General features: G+C 35.8%; 2 protein-coding genes across 2 annotated transcripts; both read left to right on the top strand.

Moving 5' to 3' along the window:
* The first annotated feature begins 237 nt into the window (after positions 1-237).
* On the top strand, positions 238-1,345 carry LOC101085637 (olfactory receptor 4K15-like). Its single transcript, XM_003987404.5, has one exon. The coding sequence runs from the start codon at positions 238-240 to the stop codon at positions 1,162-1,164; it is 927 nt and encodes a 308-aa protein (XP_003987453.5). The 3' UTR covers positions 1,165-1,345.
* Positions 1,346-14,896: 13,551 nt separating this feature from the next.
* Positions 14,897-15,868, top strand: LOC101098304 (olfactory receptor 4K5). The gene has a single exon (XM_003987369.3). The coding sequence runs from the start codon at positions 14,897-14,899 to the stop codon at positions 15,866-15,868; it is 972 nt and encodes a 323-aa protein (XP_003987418.2).
* The last annotated feature ends 1,440 nt before the right edge of the window (positions 15,869-17,308 follow it).

Below are 17,308 nucleotides of genomic sequence, written 5' to 3'. Positions count from 1 at the left end.
AAACATGACTATCATGCTGGGATTCAGAGATGAAAGCCACGGTTACAGAGTCATTACAAAATGACTGCATGTAACATTTATTTGTGTGTTTATAAGGATCTAAAAACATAACTATGCTGAGGGGAATGGGATACCAGGCTTGACTTTGCTCATTCACTGCCACAATACTATGATGTTTTTTTTTTTCCATTTCACTTTACAGGAATGTTTCTGATCCCATCTCAAAAGTTTGAAATCATGGACCAAGAAAATAAATCAGGAGTGACTGAATTTATATTGCATAGTCTTTCAGGTTCTCGAGAGCTACAACTTTTCTATTTTGCATTTTTTACACTTTTCTATTTATCCATTGTGCTGGGGAACCTCCTCATTGTGCTCACAGTCATCTCTGAACCTGCACTACACACACCCATGTACTTTCTGCTCAGTAACCTCTCCTTCATTGATGTGTGTCTATCCACATTTGCCACCCCCAAAATGATTATTGACTTCCTTATGGAGCACAAGACCATCTCTTTTGAGGGATGCATGACCCAAATATTTTTTCTGCATGTTTTTGCTGGTGGTGAAATGATGCTTCTTGTTGCCATGGCCTATGATAGATATGTAGCCATATGTCGACCCCTGTACTATGCGTCCATCATGAGTGCACGCAAGTGCACAATCCTTGTGGTGGGCTCCTGGCTTACTGGGGTTCTGCACTCAATAAGTCAGTTGGCCTTCACAGTAAACCTTCCATTCTGTGGCCCCAATAAAGTGGACAGTTTTTTCTGTGACCTTCCCCTGGTTATCAAACTTGCCTGCACCAATACCTTTACTTTTGAGGTACTGATGCTTTCAGACAGTGGTCTAATGGCCATGACCTCCTTTGTGCTCTTGCTGATCTCCTACACAGTCATCCTGGCTAGTGTGAGACGGCGCTCCTCAGCACGCATGGCCAAGGCGAGGGCCACCCTGACTGCCCACATCACTGTGGTGACCCTCTTCTTTGGTCCCTGCATCTTCATTTATGCCTGGCCTTTTAGCAGTCTCCCAGTGGATAAGGTTCTCTCCATATTTTATACTGTTTTCACCCCTCTTTTAAACCCCATGATTTACACCTTAAGAAATAAGGAGGTAATATCAGCAATGCAAAAACTAAGGACTCGACATGTGCATTTCTGAAAGTCTCCCAGATAATCCTTATGATAAATAAATAGCCTATAATAAAAGCCAGGTTAGTGTATCTTACTCTGTAAACTACTGTTATGTCTGAAGTATCAGAGTACTCATTTTCTTCTTTCTGGTATTTTCTAACTAAACAAACCATGTTAGATAACAGAATTGGACTTATTTTTTGTTTATGAAATAATTCTTATCTAATTTGGGCTAAATTTATTTATGTCTTTTCCTATAAGATGTGTCTGTCAAAATTCATGCTTCATCCAATAAGCTTAATATGAAAATTTACAAAATATTAAAATATTTACCTCATATTTTAAAGTTTCAGAAGAATGATTGATTTGCAGTTTTTCTCCAGTCATTATCTTATCTGGTATTACAAATTAGAAAGAGGAATTGCCATAAATTTTATCTTGTTCTTACCATCTTTAGGTGACAGAATAAGTTTTCTGATTATATACCTCAACTCTGTCTCTCTCCCTCTGTAAATTTATACAAATACCCACACTTACATTCTTTGCTATTCAAATGATTTCTCTCTGAATTAAGAAACTAAATAGATTGAGATTTTTCTTCTTGTATATTTTGCAATGAACTCTCACAACAAACTACCCAAACACAGGGACCAAAGAACGAATAGATTATGTTTCAGGATTCATGATCTGAACTGAGAAACCTAGGAAGATCCATACATTTACATTAACCATGTTACAAATACTAAAACTTGAGCCCACAATGCTTCTTTATATCAGCATATTAATGTGGGAAATCAAATAGCTATGTCGTGGGCTAGGAGGTTATACGGAATGCATTGAAAAGCAGAAAACTGCTTTCTTGACTTGCTGAAAACAGCATGCCATGCTTCACTTATCTAGTTAATGTATATCTAGGGGGCACTCACTTCACTTATCTAGTTAACGTATACTTAGGGGTAGGTCCTGCCTATGCTCATAGATTCCTTAGACCACGTTATTGCATGGAATATTTCACCTTGTCTTAACTTGTTTTTCTGCACCTTTCTATACATTCTTACTGGCATGTAGCCCACTGAGAATTGCACAATGTTATCCTAAATGTCTGCTCAATAAATATGGGAGCTTAAGAGCAGCTCAGAGAGACTTCCCTTAGCCTCCCTCTCAGCTCTCCTGACTTGCATGCAGTCTTGAGTAATCCTTTGCTGGGCAAAGCCAATAGCTGAACCCACATATTAAAGTTTAGAACTGACATTCAAAGTTCAATGACTACCTACAAAAATGTATATCACTCCATATATAAGTAGACACTTTTCACCAACAGTACTAAATATATATTTTTGCTCTATATATTTATTCTCTTACCTATCTATATCATTTATGCTCTCTAATCCACAACAACCAATAAAACGTAATTCAGAATATATTTTTTCAAAGCTCTAAGAACACAGAATGATTTTAACTTTTTAAAGGAACACTACATATTCACACTTCAATTTAATATTTAACTTTTACAGTCTATCCCCTCTTTCATCAATTAGAAGACTAAGAGTCACATGTTGTACAAGTTAAGTGACTTGAGTACATTCAAAATCAGCAAGTAGAAGAAATGATACAAATAACATCCATTTCTGATTTGTAGTATTTGAAAGGAAAGCCATACCCCAAAGGCAAGCTGTTTCTGAAACAGAGTGTGTAGAAGAAATGGTAGTTTGGAATAGGATTTAATACCAATTATGTTTTAAACAGTTTTTGATTCAGTTTTCACTTTCATAATTTTACCACTCCACAAGGCTATGGTGATTCCTTTGGGAAACATAGAATTAAAAAAAATAAACCAATATAGTACAGAGTCATATGATAGGGCTGATGATGATAATGATAAAGCCAAACATACTTAATGATAACAATGTAATTTATAAATTATGTTAATATGTCATCTCTTTTGATTCTCAAAAAATTTCTGTAGATAAGAAAAATAATATTATACCTCTGCTTCTGACAATATTAAAATTTAGGTCATTCTCAAACTCTTGCAAAAATATTTACGAATTCTAGATGCATTCTTTAAAATAAATAAATGACCTCATGGCATCTGAAATAGTGGGAGCTCTAAGAGAGGAAAATTGATGGAAAGTGACTGTAGGTCATAAAAATGATGGACAGTGCTTGGTCATTAGGGGGGAAATTTTGTCTGTCCAAGAGTGTGAGGTAGGATTGGATCTTTTCAATCTGGGACTCTTAGCGAAGGTATACAGAAGAGGGTGCTATGGAGCACAAGGAAAAGCTAGTGGCCTCGCCTACAGATAGAAAAACTGCTTTGTCTTAGAAATTATAATCATGGGATTGCCCACATATAAGTTTTGAGTTTGAATTTATAGTCTCTGCACAGTCAGAAGAGCTTTAACCTGAAAAATCAACATTAGCTATTGGGAACCCAATGGGTCATTGAATTTTGGGGGTCATTTGAAAACACAAAGACCAAAACTTTTCTGAGTGGTTGCATCCTAAAAACTGGTCCAAAGATTGAGATACATGAATTTTGGCTGAACCAGAGTTTACAGTCAAATTCAAAAACACACAAGGAGCCTATCCACAATGAACAGCAAGTCAGGGGAACAAACAGCAGACTAACTTCCTGCTCTCTTCTCAGATCAGTAATAAATCGATAGGATACATGCTATGAAACAAATATGTTCAAAATGTCTAAACATACAAAGCCAATATAAAAGGAGAAATTGTTACTATCATCAAAGAAAAGCTGGTGACTTCTGTTCTGGGGAAGAGGAGTGGACATAATTTCCATATTCCTCCTCCTAAATATAATCATAATCATTTGTTGATATAAATTTATTTATATATAAAACAAACATTATAACACTCTGAAATTTGGAGAGAAGAAGGTAGACTGGATATGTACCCAAGAAATTACATGACATGACAGAAGACTCCAACAACTCAGGAATGCTAATGAAAACAGCCCCAAAAAAGCCCAAATGAAAGCCTGTTCATTCTAGCCAAACAACCAGGAAAGGGTCAGCCTAGCAAGACAGAAAACTTTATACGACTTCTCTACTTCAGCAAAACACTCTAAAAAAATCTTTGGTCCCACCTCACTTATACCAGCAAAGGCCAAATGGGTAGCCTAGGTTCCTACTGCTGGCCAAGATGTAACAAGCTACCCCAGCACTCCCACACACAGAGGTGGTGTCAGAAAAGGCCAAAGATGGAGCCTGAACTTTCATCTTTGTCAGACTGGACTCAGCACCTCCTCCTATGGTATAAGTAAGTAGCAGTGACAAAGTAATCCTATCCCTCCCAGCCAGGGAAATCAATGGAGGCCTAGTGAGGCATCAGAACTCTTCTTACCTCCCAGTAGTAACAAAAAGTGTCCTCACCTCCCCTTTGGTGCCTACTGAAGCAGAGTTGGGAAACTGAATTTCTTTTCCCACCTGGCAGTAACAAAGTGGTGTTCCTTCCGTCTTTGCCTGTCAGAAAAGTGTAAAAATAAGCCAACTAAAACATAAAGTCTAAACAAGGTTCAGAGTCTTAAATATACTGCACATAATGTTGAGATTTCAACTCAAAATCAATCCTACAAAGTAGAAAAATCTCAACTGGAACAAAAAAAGAAAATCAGTATATGTCAACATCAAGGTGATAGAGGTGTTTGAGTTATCTGACAGATTTTATAGAAGCATTCCTAAAAATGCTTCAATGACCAATTATGAATACATTTAAAATAAATGATAAAAAATTGGACCTCTCAGCAAAGAACAGAATAGAAAGTCTTCGCAATTAGAAGATACAAAAAAGAATCAAATGTAAATAAAAATGTGAATGTAAATCAAATGTAATCGATTATTAATGATTACCAAATATAAATTAAAAAAATAAAAACAAACACCCGAAACTCAATGGATGGTCTTACAGCAGAATGGGAGACACAAAGGATTAAATCAGTGAAGTGAAATGTGCAATAGAAATTTTTCACTTTGAACAAGAGAGAGAAAATAGACTAAACAGATCATTCTGCTCTCAATGAGACAGAAAATAATTCTTCCTACCTCAAGGGAAAGGGATAATGATATTGATTAATTTTGACTTATTATATTATGTGTGCATGTTAAAATTGTGAGGGCAGCCACTAAAGTAAAATTAAAATATATGATTTTCAAACTAGTAAAGGAAATAAATGTGAAACAAACTCAATCTTCTTGATAGAAGGCACGAATGAAAAAGGAAAGGAACATAGCAAAAACAAAGCATAAGATAGTGAACATAAATACAAGTAGCGGAGAGAGAGAGAGAGAGAGAGAGAGAGAGAGAGAGAGAGAGAGAGGAAGGAGAGGGAAGTGAGTCTTAATTTACCAGCTTTTTATAAACCTAATGACATAGCTTCTAAATGAATAAAGGGAAGAATTATAAGAAAAAGTGGAAAATATCACAATCACCATAAAAGTAACAGGCAGCAAAATTTGCTAATTCTACAGAACTGAAACATGATCAGCTAGATCTAAGGAGCATGTGGGAGAAAGACATAGCACAATTACCTTAGACATGTTATCTAGTTCATTTCCTGTGAATGGGCATACTTCTGATTGAACCAAGTCCACCTGGGTTCTGTGAATGAGAAAGACCATTAATAGTTTTTACAACTGTTAAAAACAGGCATTTCACAGAAGAAAACTAAATGTATAATAAATTTGTGAAACAAGTTAGAAGTAATAATCAAGGAAAAGCCAATAATAACCACAATAATATAGTTGTGAACATATGCTTAGTTGGTAAATATCAATATATACTTATTTTACTTTTTAAATGTTTATTATTTTTGAGAGAGAGAGAACAGGGGAGGGACAGAGAGGGAGACAGAGGATCTGAAGTGGGTTCTGAGCTGAAAGAAAAGAGCCCAATGTGGGGCTCTGATGAACCCCAAGGATCATGACCTGAGCTGATGACCTGAGCTGAAGTTGGACACTCAACCAACCGAGTCACCCATGTGCCCAAAAATCAATATATGTGTCAATATATTTTATGTGTGCCCAAAGAAGGACAATCTTGAAAGGGCACAAACTCATTGGGGAAAGTGTGGTTCCTCTCATAGCTTAGTACAGAAGTTCACTGGTTTGGCCAGGTAAGAGCTAGTCTTGATGGCTGGGCAAGTGTTAGGCTACTCATTGTGCTGGTGAGGAAACAGGTAGTCAGCAACTGGTGGGGTGTGTGTGCACAAGAACTCTAGGTTCTGGCATGGGTAAAAACCTTTCAGAGTGGGGAGACTTGGTTTTTGTGTGGAGAATGCTGTGAAAAGGTTATCACCAGAACGGGGCCACAAGGTCACAAAAGTATTGCATTCTGGGTCCCTGGCTGGGACAGCCTCCAGTGTGTTTCCACAGATCCACACCACTGACCCTAGACCATGCCTGAACTGGTAGCAGAGTCTCTTCATCTTGCAATGTGCCTCTGGGTTCCTACTCCGAGAAAGGTTAACATCATGCTCACTGTAAAGGAGAAGTATTTAAAGGCATTCTGTTTATTACAAGGCATATAAGGAAGGGTGAATTCAGAGCTGAGAAGCAATAAATTGATAAATAAAACTAAGTTCAAATGTGTTAAGCCATTTCGTAGGATAACTAGAAACATCTAGTACTGTTGAAGATACGTGCCCTTTATTATTTAGCAATTATTCTGCTAAGAATACATTCTGGAGAACCTCTAGCACATATTTACTCACAAAAATGTTCACTTTAATATTGTTTATAATAGCAAGCACTGAAACAAGCTGGGTGTCTATTCACAAAAACTTGACAGATTAGTAGTGTATTCATACAATGAGAAAACTACAGCATTAAAATGAACTAAAACAGGGGCGCCTGGGTGGCTCAATCTGTTAAGCATCCGACTTTGGCTCAGGTCATAATCTCATGGTCTCATGGCTCATGGGTTCAAGCTCCGCATCGGGGCTGACAGATCAAAGCCTAGGGCCTGCTTCGGATTCTGTGTCTCCCTCTCTGTTTACCCCTCCCCTGCTCTTGCTTTCTCTCTCTCTCAAAAATAAACGTTAAAAAAATAAATTAAATGACCTAAAACTATGTGTATGACTATTGATAACTGTCTCAAATAAATTATTTAGTGGAAAATAGCTAGTTGCAAAAGATTTAAATACACATGCAAATCCAGGCTATCTATTTCTTTGTGGATACGTTCCTGTGAGTAAAACTATAAAAATAAGTCATGGGGATGTTAAATACCAAACTCAGGTTAACTCTGGAAAATTAATTTGTGCTGCTATATAAGATGCTCCAACTAACAAGTGTAGGAGGGGAAAAAAACCATTTTTCCCTCTACCCATCCTAGGCTTAATGGCTAAGGCCCTGTACATTAAACAAAAGACAGATAAACAAGAGAAAAACACGCAGAAGTTTATTAACATGTGCAATGCATCTACATGAGCATACTCAGAAATGAGTAACACAAAGAGTTGGTTAGAACTTGGTCTTATATAGCATTTTAAAAGAACTATGAATTTTAGAGAAATGACAAGACAAAACAAAGGTGTCTGAATTTCCATGGCAGCCAACTGTGACAAGGCAAATATATGGAGAAACAAATAAAACATAAAAGTCATCAGCCTTTTAGTGAGTTTGTTATATAGATTCCTTTGGTGCCCTCTCCGGGCTGAAAAGGATCTAGAGTTGTCTGTGGTAATTAACTTCTATCCTTCCTGGTAGAGAGCAGATGGGGGGACACCTTTACAAATTTATGTCCTACTTTTAGGCAACCAGCCAGGGGAGTAGTGAGCTTTTCTTGTATCTGCTTCTCAGTTACCTTCAGCTCAAAATGATTTAGATGCCAGAGTGGTATATTTTGGGGTGGTGTGTGTGTGTGTGTATGTGTATGTATATATGTATATATATAGTTATATATATATAGTTATGTTGTTATATTTATAATATATATATTGAGGATTGGGGTGGCATATTCTAATACCTTTCACAATGTTTTAGTCCTAATAAAAATAAAGGAAATATGGTAAACATTAAAATGTCACAAAGATGAACATTTTAAACAAAGATATTAATAGCTGTCTTTATTTTCAGTGTACTTGAAATATTTAAAATCATCTTATACAAGTAAGGATAAACAGAGACTCACAAAGTTAAGTCATTTGTCCAAATACTTATTCTTAGTTTTTGACAGAATGAGAACAAGAATCCATGTCCTGTAAGTTCTAATTACTTATCCTTTCCTCCATATCCACCACATGCTCTAGAAGCAAGGACACAGCATACCCTTCCATTAAAGCCAAAGCATTTCCATTTAGGCAAGAAATGTACTTTTCCACACATCTTCCCTGGAGTATCTGGTTGAATTGTGTAGAATTCACAGAAGATATTTACTCTACATACTGTCCAAGAGTTGAATGACCCCGTCTTTTGCTCCTATGGTCATCATTGTAATTGTCAATAATATGGGATGTTACTTACTTCGTTCCATTGGGCATATGTAGTGAAAGGTATTAATAATAATCCCCATTGGAAGATGGAACTTGGCTATCTAATACTAATTCTCCAAAGCTTCAATTAGTCAATTAGATAAAACCATGGGACTACTCCAATTTGACAAAAAAGACATCTATAAATATTGCTACTAGAAAGAGATTAATCCCACAACAGAAAAATTGAAAAATTCAAGTTACATCTCTGATATGCATTATATCAGGTAGGTTATACCTGAAAAAGATATATATTAGAAATAGATTATGTCTAGTTACAAATTCAATTATTACACTGTGCTTTAGAGAAGATATATAAATGGGAGAAAAGTGTATTAGAAGTCAAAGAAAGTGAATCAAGAGGAGGATGTTCATGTTGTCTTAGCATGATTAGGAAAATTTGTTAGCAATTATGTACAAAGGTAAAGTACCTTGGGAGATTATGACAAACTCTGTACTTAAAAAAATCCATTATTACACTCTTACCTATCACCTAAAGAAACTAAATAAAATGCAAATCAAGGCTATATATTTCTTGGTGGACATGTGCTTATGGAATAAAGCTATTTTTAAAAATAGTGGGTGTTAAATACCAGACTCAGGTATTTATATATATCAGGCTTTTATATAGCATTAATGATTTATTTTACTTACTGTGTGTTTAGAGTAAATCAGACAGCATTTATTTAACTTTATAGAATTACAGTGGAAATTTCTTCTAAGTATCTCATTTCTGTCACTTTTTAAACAGTTGGTAAACAAAATATGGTTTACTTTTAATACAACAAATAATATTCTATGCTATGACTCAAAAGAATTATTTTATCCCCTTTGTAATTGCTGGTTTGATTATTGGCACTGTTTTTTTTTTTAAGTGTATTCATTTTGAGAGAGAGTGAGTGGGGGAGGGGCAGAGAGAGAGGGAGCAAGAGAGAATCCCAGGCAGGCTCTGCACTGTCAGTGCAGAACCCCATGTAGGGCTCAAACTCACAAACCATGAGATAATGACCTAAACTGAAGTTGAATGCCATCCAGTTGCCCCAGTCATTAAGGTGTTAATGATTTAAGTGTGAGTTTGTATTACTAATGAGATGGAATATTCTTGTTCCATGTAGAAATGAAGTTTATATAGGTGGTTTACGGTCTGCAGAGTTGAAAGTCATTCACTGGGAAGGTCTTTTTGCACAGATTATAAGGCAGAAAAGTTGAATAAATGACCGATGTGAAGTGAAATATATTTCAGTTAACACTAAAACACATACATGGAAAATATTCCATGCACATTTATGTAACATGTCCTGTGAATGGTACATAAAAAGCTTAAGAGTACAAGAATCACCGAACATGGCAGAGAAAGAATATCTACACAAAAGCTCTGTGAGAGAGTACATAATCTACACACAAGCAAAGTGCTATAGCAACATTAAGAAAGAAATTTCAACTTTTAAGCCTCTAGGAAGGCTTTTAGAGGAGGTGGCATTTGCACTAGAATAGATTATCTGTGAAGGTCATCAGAAAATGAACATAGGGGCACCTGGGTGGCTTAGTTGGTTGAGTGTTTGGCTTCGGTTCAAGGTCATGATCTTGTGGTCCACGAGCCCTATGTTGGACTCTATGCTGACAGCTCAGCCTGGAGCCTACTTCGAATTCCGTGTCTCCCTCTCTCTCTTTGCACCTCCCCTGCGCCCTCTCTCTCTCTCTCTCTCTCTCTCTCTCTCTCTCTCAGAAATAAACATTTTTAAAAAAGAAAATGAATATCAAGTGTTTATCAGCTTGACAAATGTTGAATAGTCTGGTTTTGGCTAGAGAATAGCAAGTGATATACACACACACACACACACACACACACACACACACACACACACACACACCATAATATATGGTTGTCTGTCATGCTAAGGACTTTAAATTTTACTATCTTTTTTCACTTCAAGGAGTGATGAGATGTTACAAGTGGGAGAGGGAGGTCCAGGAAAAAGTAAGTTTATAACTTGGAAGAACAGTGGCAGTTTCATAGTGAAGAAAGGTTTAAAGGGAAAAAGCTGAACTGAGTAGAAAAATTTTGAGCTTTGGTCTGAGATGGCTGTGTAATGTCCACAACCAACAAACTGTCAGGAATATGTGTGGATTACTGGTGTGTAGTGAGAAATGGTGCTGCAAAATTAAAGGTCATCACACAGAGGCGGATGGAATGCTCAAGGAGGAGAGGGAACAAAATGAAGAGAGATTGATATGAACATAAAGTAAGAGAAAAAGAGAATAAGATGTATAGAAGGGGAAGGAACAAATCTGGAAATCTAGGCCAGGTCCTCAGGGGAAATCTATTTGTAAGGGGCAGTGCGTGGATGAAGGAATAAAAATATAAATTAAATAGTTAAATAATAAATTAAGACTATTAAAATAGATAGTAAAAAATTCCAAGAGGAATTCCAGGGGTTGTCTCACTTAAGAGTATAACAAAATTAGTTATCATAACCAGGTCTTTAAAAATATTTGATAAATAAAATTTTCCTTATTGTGGTAGCAAAAGGCATAATTGAGTGTAGTAAGGTCTGAATAGGTAGAAAAGCAACAAAAGAAGGTAGAAGAATTAGGAAATTTTTTTCCTTGTTTTTGGGGAGGGGGCTTATTTCTCTGATGGTTCACACTGAACCCTTTGTCAGTAGATGTAAAGATAAAATGACAGTGGGAGAGACCACAAGGGCAAGCTAAAAATGGCTTAACTCAGTGATTCTGAACTCAAGGTGACTCTTGCCCTCCCTGATATTTGGCAATGTCTAGATACATTTTGATCATCACAACAGTGAAGTACGTGCTACTGGCATCTAGTGGGTAAGACCAAGGATGCTACTAAACATCTTACAGTGTACAGGACATCTTCATAACAATTATTCAAACCCAAATGTCAACGGTGCCCAGGTGGAGAAATTTGGCTTAAGTGAAGAATATTTCATAGTAGGTGGAAAGATAATAATCAAGAGCATTTATTGAGGAGCTCTTCAATTGTAACAGAGTTACACAGTTATGGGTTACACAGTATGGGTTTCATATCATTCAGATTTAAAACTGTATAATGCAGAGTCAGAGAGAGTTAGCCCTGAAGTCAAAGATCTGGGTTCAAGTGCTAGTTCTTGACTTTCCAGGTATAACTCTAGACAAGTTACTTATCATCTCTATTACTCTGATTTCTTACGCAAAATGGGATTAAGTGTGTTTATCATGTAATTTGGGAAAACACAATTAGTCTGCATAAATTGTGTGGAGATTACTAAATCCTTGTTTTTCTCCTCTATAGCTCCATAATAATAAAACCTTTCCCTCAGGTCTGGTGTACAGATCACTTGATATAAACACAAACCTCTAACTCAACAGATGCTACCAACAGGTTTTCAACAAATCCAAGCTTTCTTTTCCATTCCTTTTCAGATTAAAAATTTTTATTCATCACTAAAAAAATCTACCTCATTTGTTAATTTATAAATAATACATCCATAAACATTTTCATTAGGTAGAGTTCATTTTACATACAAACCCATATGGATTGTTTATGGATTGTTTATGGATTGTTCTTGCTCAAGGACACTTTATTTTAGAAATGGGGAAACAAAGAGTCACATACAGGATAAGGAAATAACATAATTTACAGTATATTTCAGAATCTTCTCAACTATTGCTCTCATATATTATAAATACTAATTATTACTAATTCGTTCATTAAATTTTTATGAATCATCTTAAATTTTTGCTCTAAATCCATACCCCACAAAAATGTCTACCTGAAATGTGGACCAAATGTGTTGCTCTGAATATTCTAGTGAGTACAGGAAATGATTCTGTACTTGAGGGTTTTCCTGTATGGAATGTAATTACATTGTAGGAGTGGAAAGTTTTTAGTTTTCCCTTCTAGGTTCTTTGGCTGATAATTAAATTGATGTACAACAGCTTAACAGGAGAAAAGCAAATTTAATTTTTATGTATGAGAGACCCATAAAAAGTATAAGACTCAAAGAAGTGACCAAAGCAGGAAGCTTTCATACCTTTTAGACAAAGAAACAATAAATATATGAGGAATTGACATGACAAAGGGCTTTGGGCTTGAGGTATTAAATTAGTGAAGAAGTAATAATGTTTGTTTATAGGAGCCTTCTTAGCCCTAAACTCCCTATGTCTGGTGATAAGGATAACTTCTACCCTCTTGGTGTATCGGAGATTTCATATGGGAAATTTATCTCCTTTCAGGGGGAAGAAAGGAAGGTCAGAGTGTTCTTCTTGCACTGGCTATTTCTCAAATAACATTGACTCAAAATAATCAATATGCCAGAGTGGTATACTTTAGGCTGATATAGTCATCCATCTAAATGAGCAGCTATATTGATGAAAGGATACAAAGTTTCAGATATTCAGAATGAATAAGAATGAATATTCAGAATGAATCTAATGTACAGCATGGTGACTTTAGCTAATAATACCACATCATATACTTGGAATTTGCTGAGAGTAGATCTTAATTGTCCTCACAAACAAAACAAAACAAAAAAACAAAAACGGTAACTATGTGAGGTAACAGACATGTTAGTTTGTGTTAATCATTGCACAATGTATACGTATATCAAAACATCACATTGTATACCTTAAATATATGTAACTTTCGTCAATTATAACTCAATAAAGCTGGTGGGAAAAAATGAAAGACTTGGGATATATATCCTAGGGACTTAGACTGGTTTCATGTATGAAATAAACAGGAAGTGAAAGCTATTTTTGCTTTCATGTGGGGCTAAGATTACATCATGCTCAAGTTCCTTACTAAAACTGGTCAAATTAATTGTCAGAACTAATACGATTTCTTAAAATAGAACTTCTTGAAATTTTTTCCAGTTCAATGAAATTAGATTTATATAGCAGGGCTGTGTCTTTACAAAAAAAAAAAAAGAGAGAGAAAGAGATTGAGAAAGAGACGTGGTTTAAGCTAATTATTAGGATTAGTCTGATTCCAAACAAAATATATTTTTAGGAGCATGGGACATTTATAACTCAATAATTTTTCTCTCTGTGCAAAACATCCTAAAACAACTATTCTTTCATTAATTATAAAAAAGTATTAATAAGGTCACAGATAATAATAAGCAGGGAAACATAAGTTGGCCTAAATCCAATTTTTTTTCTCGTTGTATTGAGAAATAAGTGACATATATCACTGCATAAATTTAAGGTATACAGCGTGATCGTTTGATTTACGTATTTTGAAATGATTACCAAAATAGGTTTAGTTAATACCCATTATCTTATTCACATACAATAGAAAGAAAAGAAAAGAGATTCTTCTTGTGATGAGAACTTTTAGGATCTCTTAACAATTTCCTGGCCTAAACCTAATTTTGACCAGCAAAGGCAATGTATAAAGAAAATTCAGGTACTGCTTCTAAATAAGCAAGTAGAAATGAGTTTTAATTAAGGTAAAGTTATAATATGCATTTTAAGAAATTACACAGATGAACAACTGATAGACTGGATTAACTAGAGACCCAGATAATATATAACAGTATCTCCTTAGTAGGAATTATCTAAATTGTGTATGATTCCCACGATAGCAGTAACATAAAATTTTGTTAATTTGGGGGTATTTAACATATTAACAACATTTACCATATTATAATTACTTTGATAGCAAAATGTCAGAAGCTATTATCTTTACATTTCAAAGCCTGTAAGGTAGGCATTTTTACCACCTCCTGTCTTTTTTGAAATGTAGAATTAAAGCTCAGAAAAAATAGTCTAAAGTCAATCAGTGTGACTTTACATTACACAATAAACACGAAGCCATGAATATCTCTTGGAGAGTTAAAGAGATTACAACTTAAAAAGATTACAACTAATGATGGAAAATGACAAGAACCACAGATGTAAATTATTTTTGCCAATCAACAAAGCCTATGCAATTGGTTTTAAGTCACTCCTCTTGTCTTGTGATAACGAGTAAGCTCATGGATAAGCTTTTTTACTACTGTTTAGCATTATTAAGACTATCCAAAACTAAAGGGGTTCTAATGAAATAAAATTATTTAGCATTATTTAGACATTGCCCTAAGCTCCTTGCTACTTTCCAGATATATTTTTGTGATCCCTTCAAAATTTTTTATTTAGCAAATGCACACTATATCTGGGATCTCAGAATCCTTTGCATTAAAAGTCTATGGCTCATAATTCTGATCCTTTCCTATTTCCCCTTCCTTAGGGCTGTTCCAAAGCCTGTGTGCAGCCTGGATCCATGGATAAGGTCAATTCTTCAGTGGTGTCTGAATTTGTATTGCTGGGACTCTGTAGTTCTCAGGATCTCCAACTTTTCTTTTTTGTTTTCTTTTCTGTGTTATATGTGGTCATTGTGCTGGGAAACCTTCTCATCATCATGACAGTAACCTCTGATAACAGCCTGCACTCCCCCATGTACTTCCTCCTGGGAAACCTGTCCTTTGTGGACATCTGTCAGGCTTCTTTTGCTACCCCTAAGATGATTGCAGATTTTCTGAGTGAACACAAGACCATCTCCTTCAGTGGCTGCATAGCCCAGATTTTCTTCATTCACCTTTTTACTGGAGGAGAGATGGTACTACTTGTCTCCATGGCCTATGACAGATATGTAGCTATATGCAAACCCCTACACTATGTAGTCATCATGAGCAGAAGGACGTGCAGTTTCCTGGTAATGGTCTCCTGGGCTGTGGGCTTGGTGCACACATTAAGCCAGTTATCATTTACTGTAAACCTGCCTTTTTGTGGACCCAATGTTGTAGACAGCTTTTTTTGTGACCTTCCTCGAGTGACCAAACTTGCCTGCCTGGACTCTTATACTGTTGAAATACTAATTGTAGTCAATAGTGGAATTCTTTCCCTAAGTACTTTCTCTCTCTTGGTTGTCTCTTACATCATTATTCTTGTCACCGTCTGGTTTAAGTCTTCTGCTGCAATGGCCAAGGCATTTTCAACACTGGCTGCCCATATAACCGTGGTAATATTGTTCTTTGGACCTTGCATCTTTATCTATGTGTGGCCCTTTACCACTTACCCTGTGGATAAACTTCTAGCCATATTTTACACCATTTTCACTCCCATTCTAAACCCCATTATTTACACACTAAGGAACAGGGATATGAAGGCTGCCATGAGGAAGATTATGACCTATTACCTGAGGCCCACGAAAATTTCTGAAATGCCACTAGTAGTGAGGAATTCTCTTTATTAAGACAAAAGTCCTTCAAATTCCTCCAATCAGTACTCTATCTATAAATATTTTCAATATGTTCTTGTGGTATATTTCAACTACGGTGGAAGTGATAAAGATGATGATATAGAGAGAATATGATTGATATTAACAAGTCTTTTCCCAGCTATTACCTAAGCAAAAGCTAAATATAAAAAAAGGAAAAATATATCATGATTACTGGTTCTGAAAATAAAATATAGAACGATGAAAGGTGAACAGTATCAGTGCTTTCACTGCTTTAGTTGCAGTTAAATATGATGGAAAAAGGGGGAGTACCTGCTTATTTGGTGAGTATAATTCTTGGGGGGAATAAACTTAGATGCTTCCTGATCTTATCAATTTCCTAAATTATATACCTATATACAATCTATATTGATGAATAGTATTCAGGAATCTGAAACTGAATTTTCCCAACCAGAAGACAGCCATTTAATAGATTTAAGTGTGAAAACTCAAGAGGAGATTCTTAGATTATGAAATCCCTCTGCTAATGTCAATTATGCCCATCCCATATTGTTTTCCAATAACCAATGATACTTTAAAATGAATTATACAGGGGCTCCTGGGTGGCTCAGTTGAACATCTGACTTCTGCTCAGGTCATTATCTCATGGTGTGTGGGTTTCAGCCCTGAGTTGGGCTCTGTGCTGACAGCTTGGAGCTTGAGCCTGCTTCCGATTCTGTGTCTCCCTCACTCTCTGCCTCTTCCTCACTTATGCTCTCAAAAATAAGCATTAAAAAAATTTTTTTAATGAATTGTACATAATCAGGGACTTGCATCTCAAATATTTCATTTTATGGTGTACGATCAGTTAAGGTAATTTCAGTTTCCTCTGCAATTACAAGTTGCAGAAAAGACGGAATTTTTAAAACTGAACTACTTCAACACTGACTTTTTACTTTGTGCTATAAGTAGTTGTATAACAGTTCTTGCATTTGGAGCAGGCATGGAGTTCTTAGTGACAATGAATCAATGTTAAACATACAACCCAACTGCAATCTGGACCGCCCCTCACCACCCCACCCCCCCAAGACCTCTGGATCTCTACCCTGAACTCTAAAGACCATTAGATTTATTTATTAATGGTGAAGTTTTTACTTTCCCTAACTCCTCAATTCATAAAAAGTAATCAAACACAAACATCACTCTCTCCTTTATGCCAAGAATGAAAATGCTACGTTTGCTTTTTGCTGTTTGCTTTATCTTCCCAATTCCATTTCATCTTCTTCGAACCCAACTGTAATAGAGCATTGTTTAGTAAAATACTGAAAAAATCTTGAGAATTTTCTCTTCTTCCATCCCACTCAATTTTTAGTCTCTCCATAGCATTCTAGTGCTTCTGAGACCTGATATTCTTTGCTATTTTCTACTCTCAAAGTTTACCTTCCAATAAGGGTAGCTTACCAGTAATTTACATTT

This window comes from Felis catus, chromosome B3 (assembly GCF_018350175.1).
Source record: "Felis catus isolate Fca126 chromosome B3, F.catus_Fca126_mat1.0, whole genome shotgun sequence".
NCBI lineage: Eukaryota > Metazoa > Chordata > Mammalia > Carnivora > Felidae > Felis > Felis catus.
Note: the sequence above shows the minus strand (reverse complement) of the source record. Positions and strands in the feature narration are given on the sequence as shown.

Bases quoted from the DNA above. Each gene is read 5' to 3' on its own strand.
- LOC101098304 (XM_003987369.3), top strand. From the start codon at position 14,897: ATGGATAAGGTCAATTCTTCAGTGGTGTCTGAATTTGTATTGCTGGGA.
- LOC101085637 (XM_003987404.5), top strand. From the start codon at position 238: ATGGACCAAGAAAATAAATCAGGAGTGACTGAATTTATATTGCATAGT.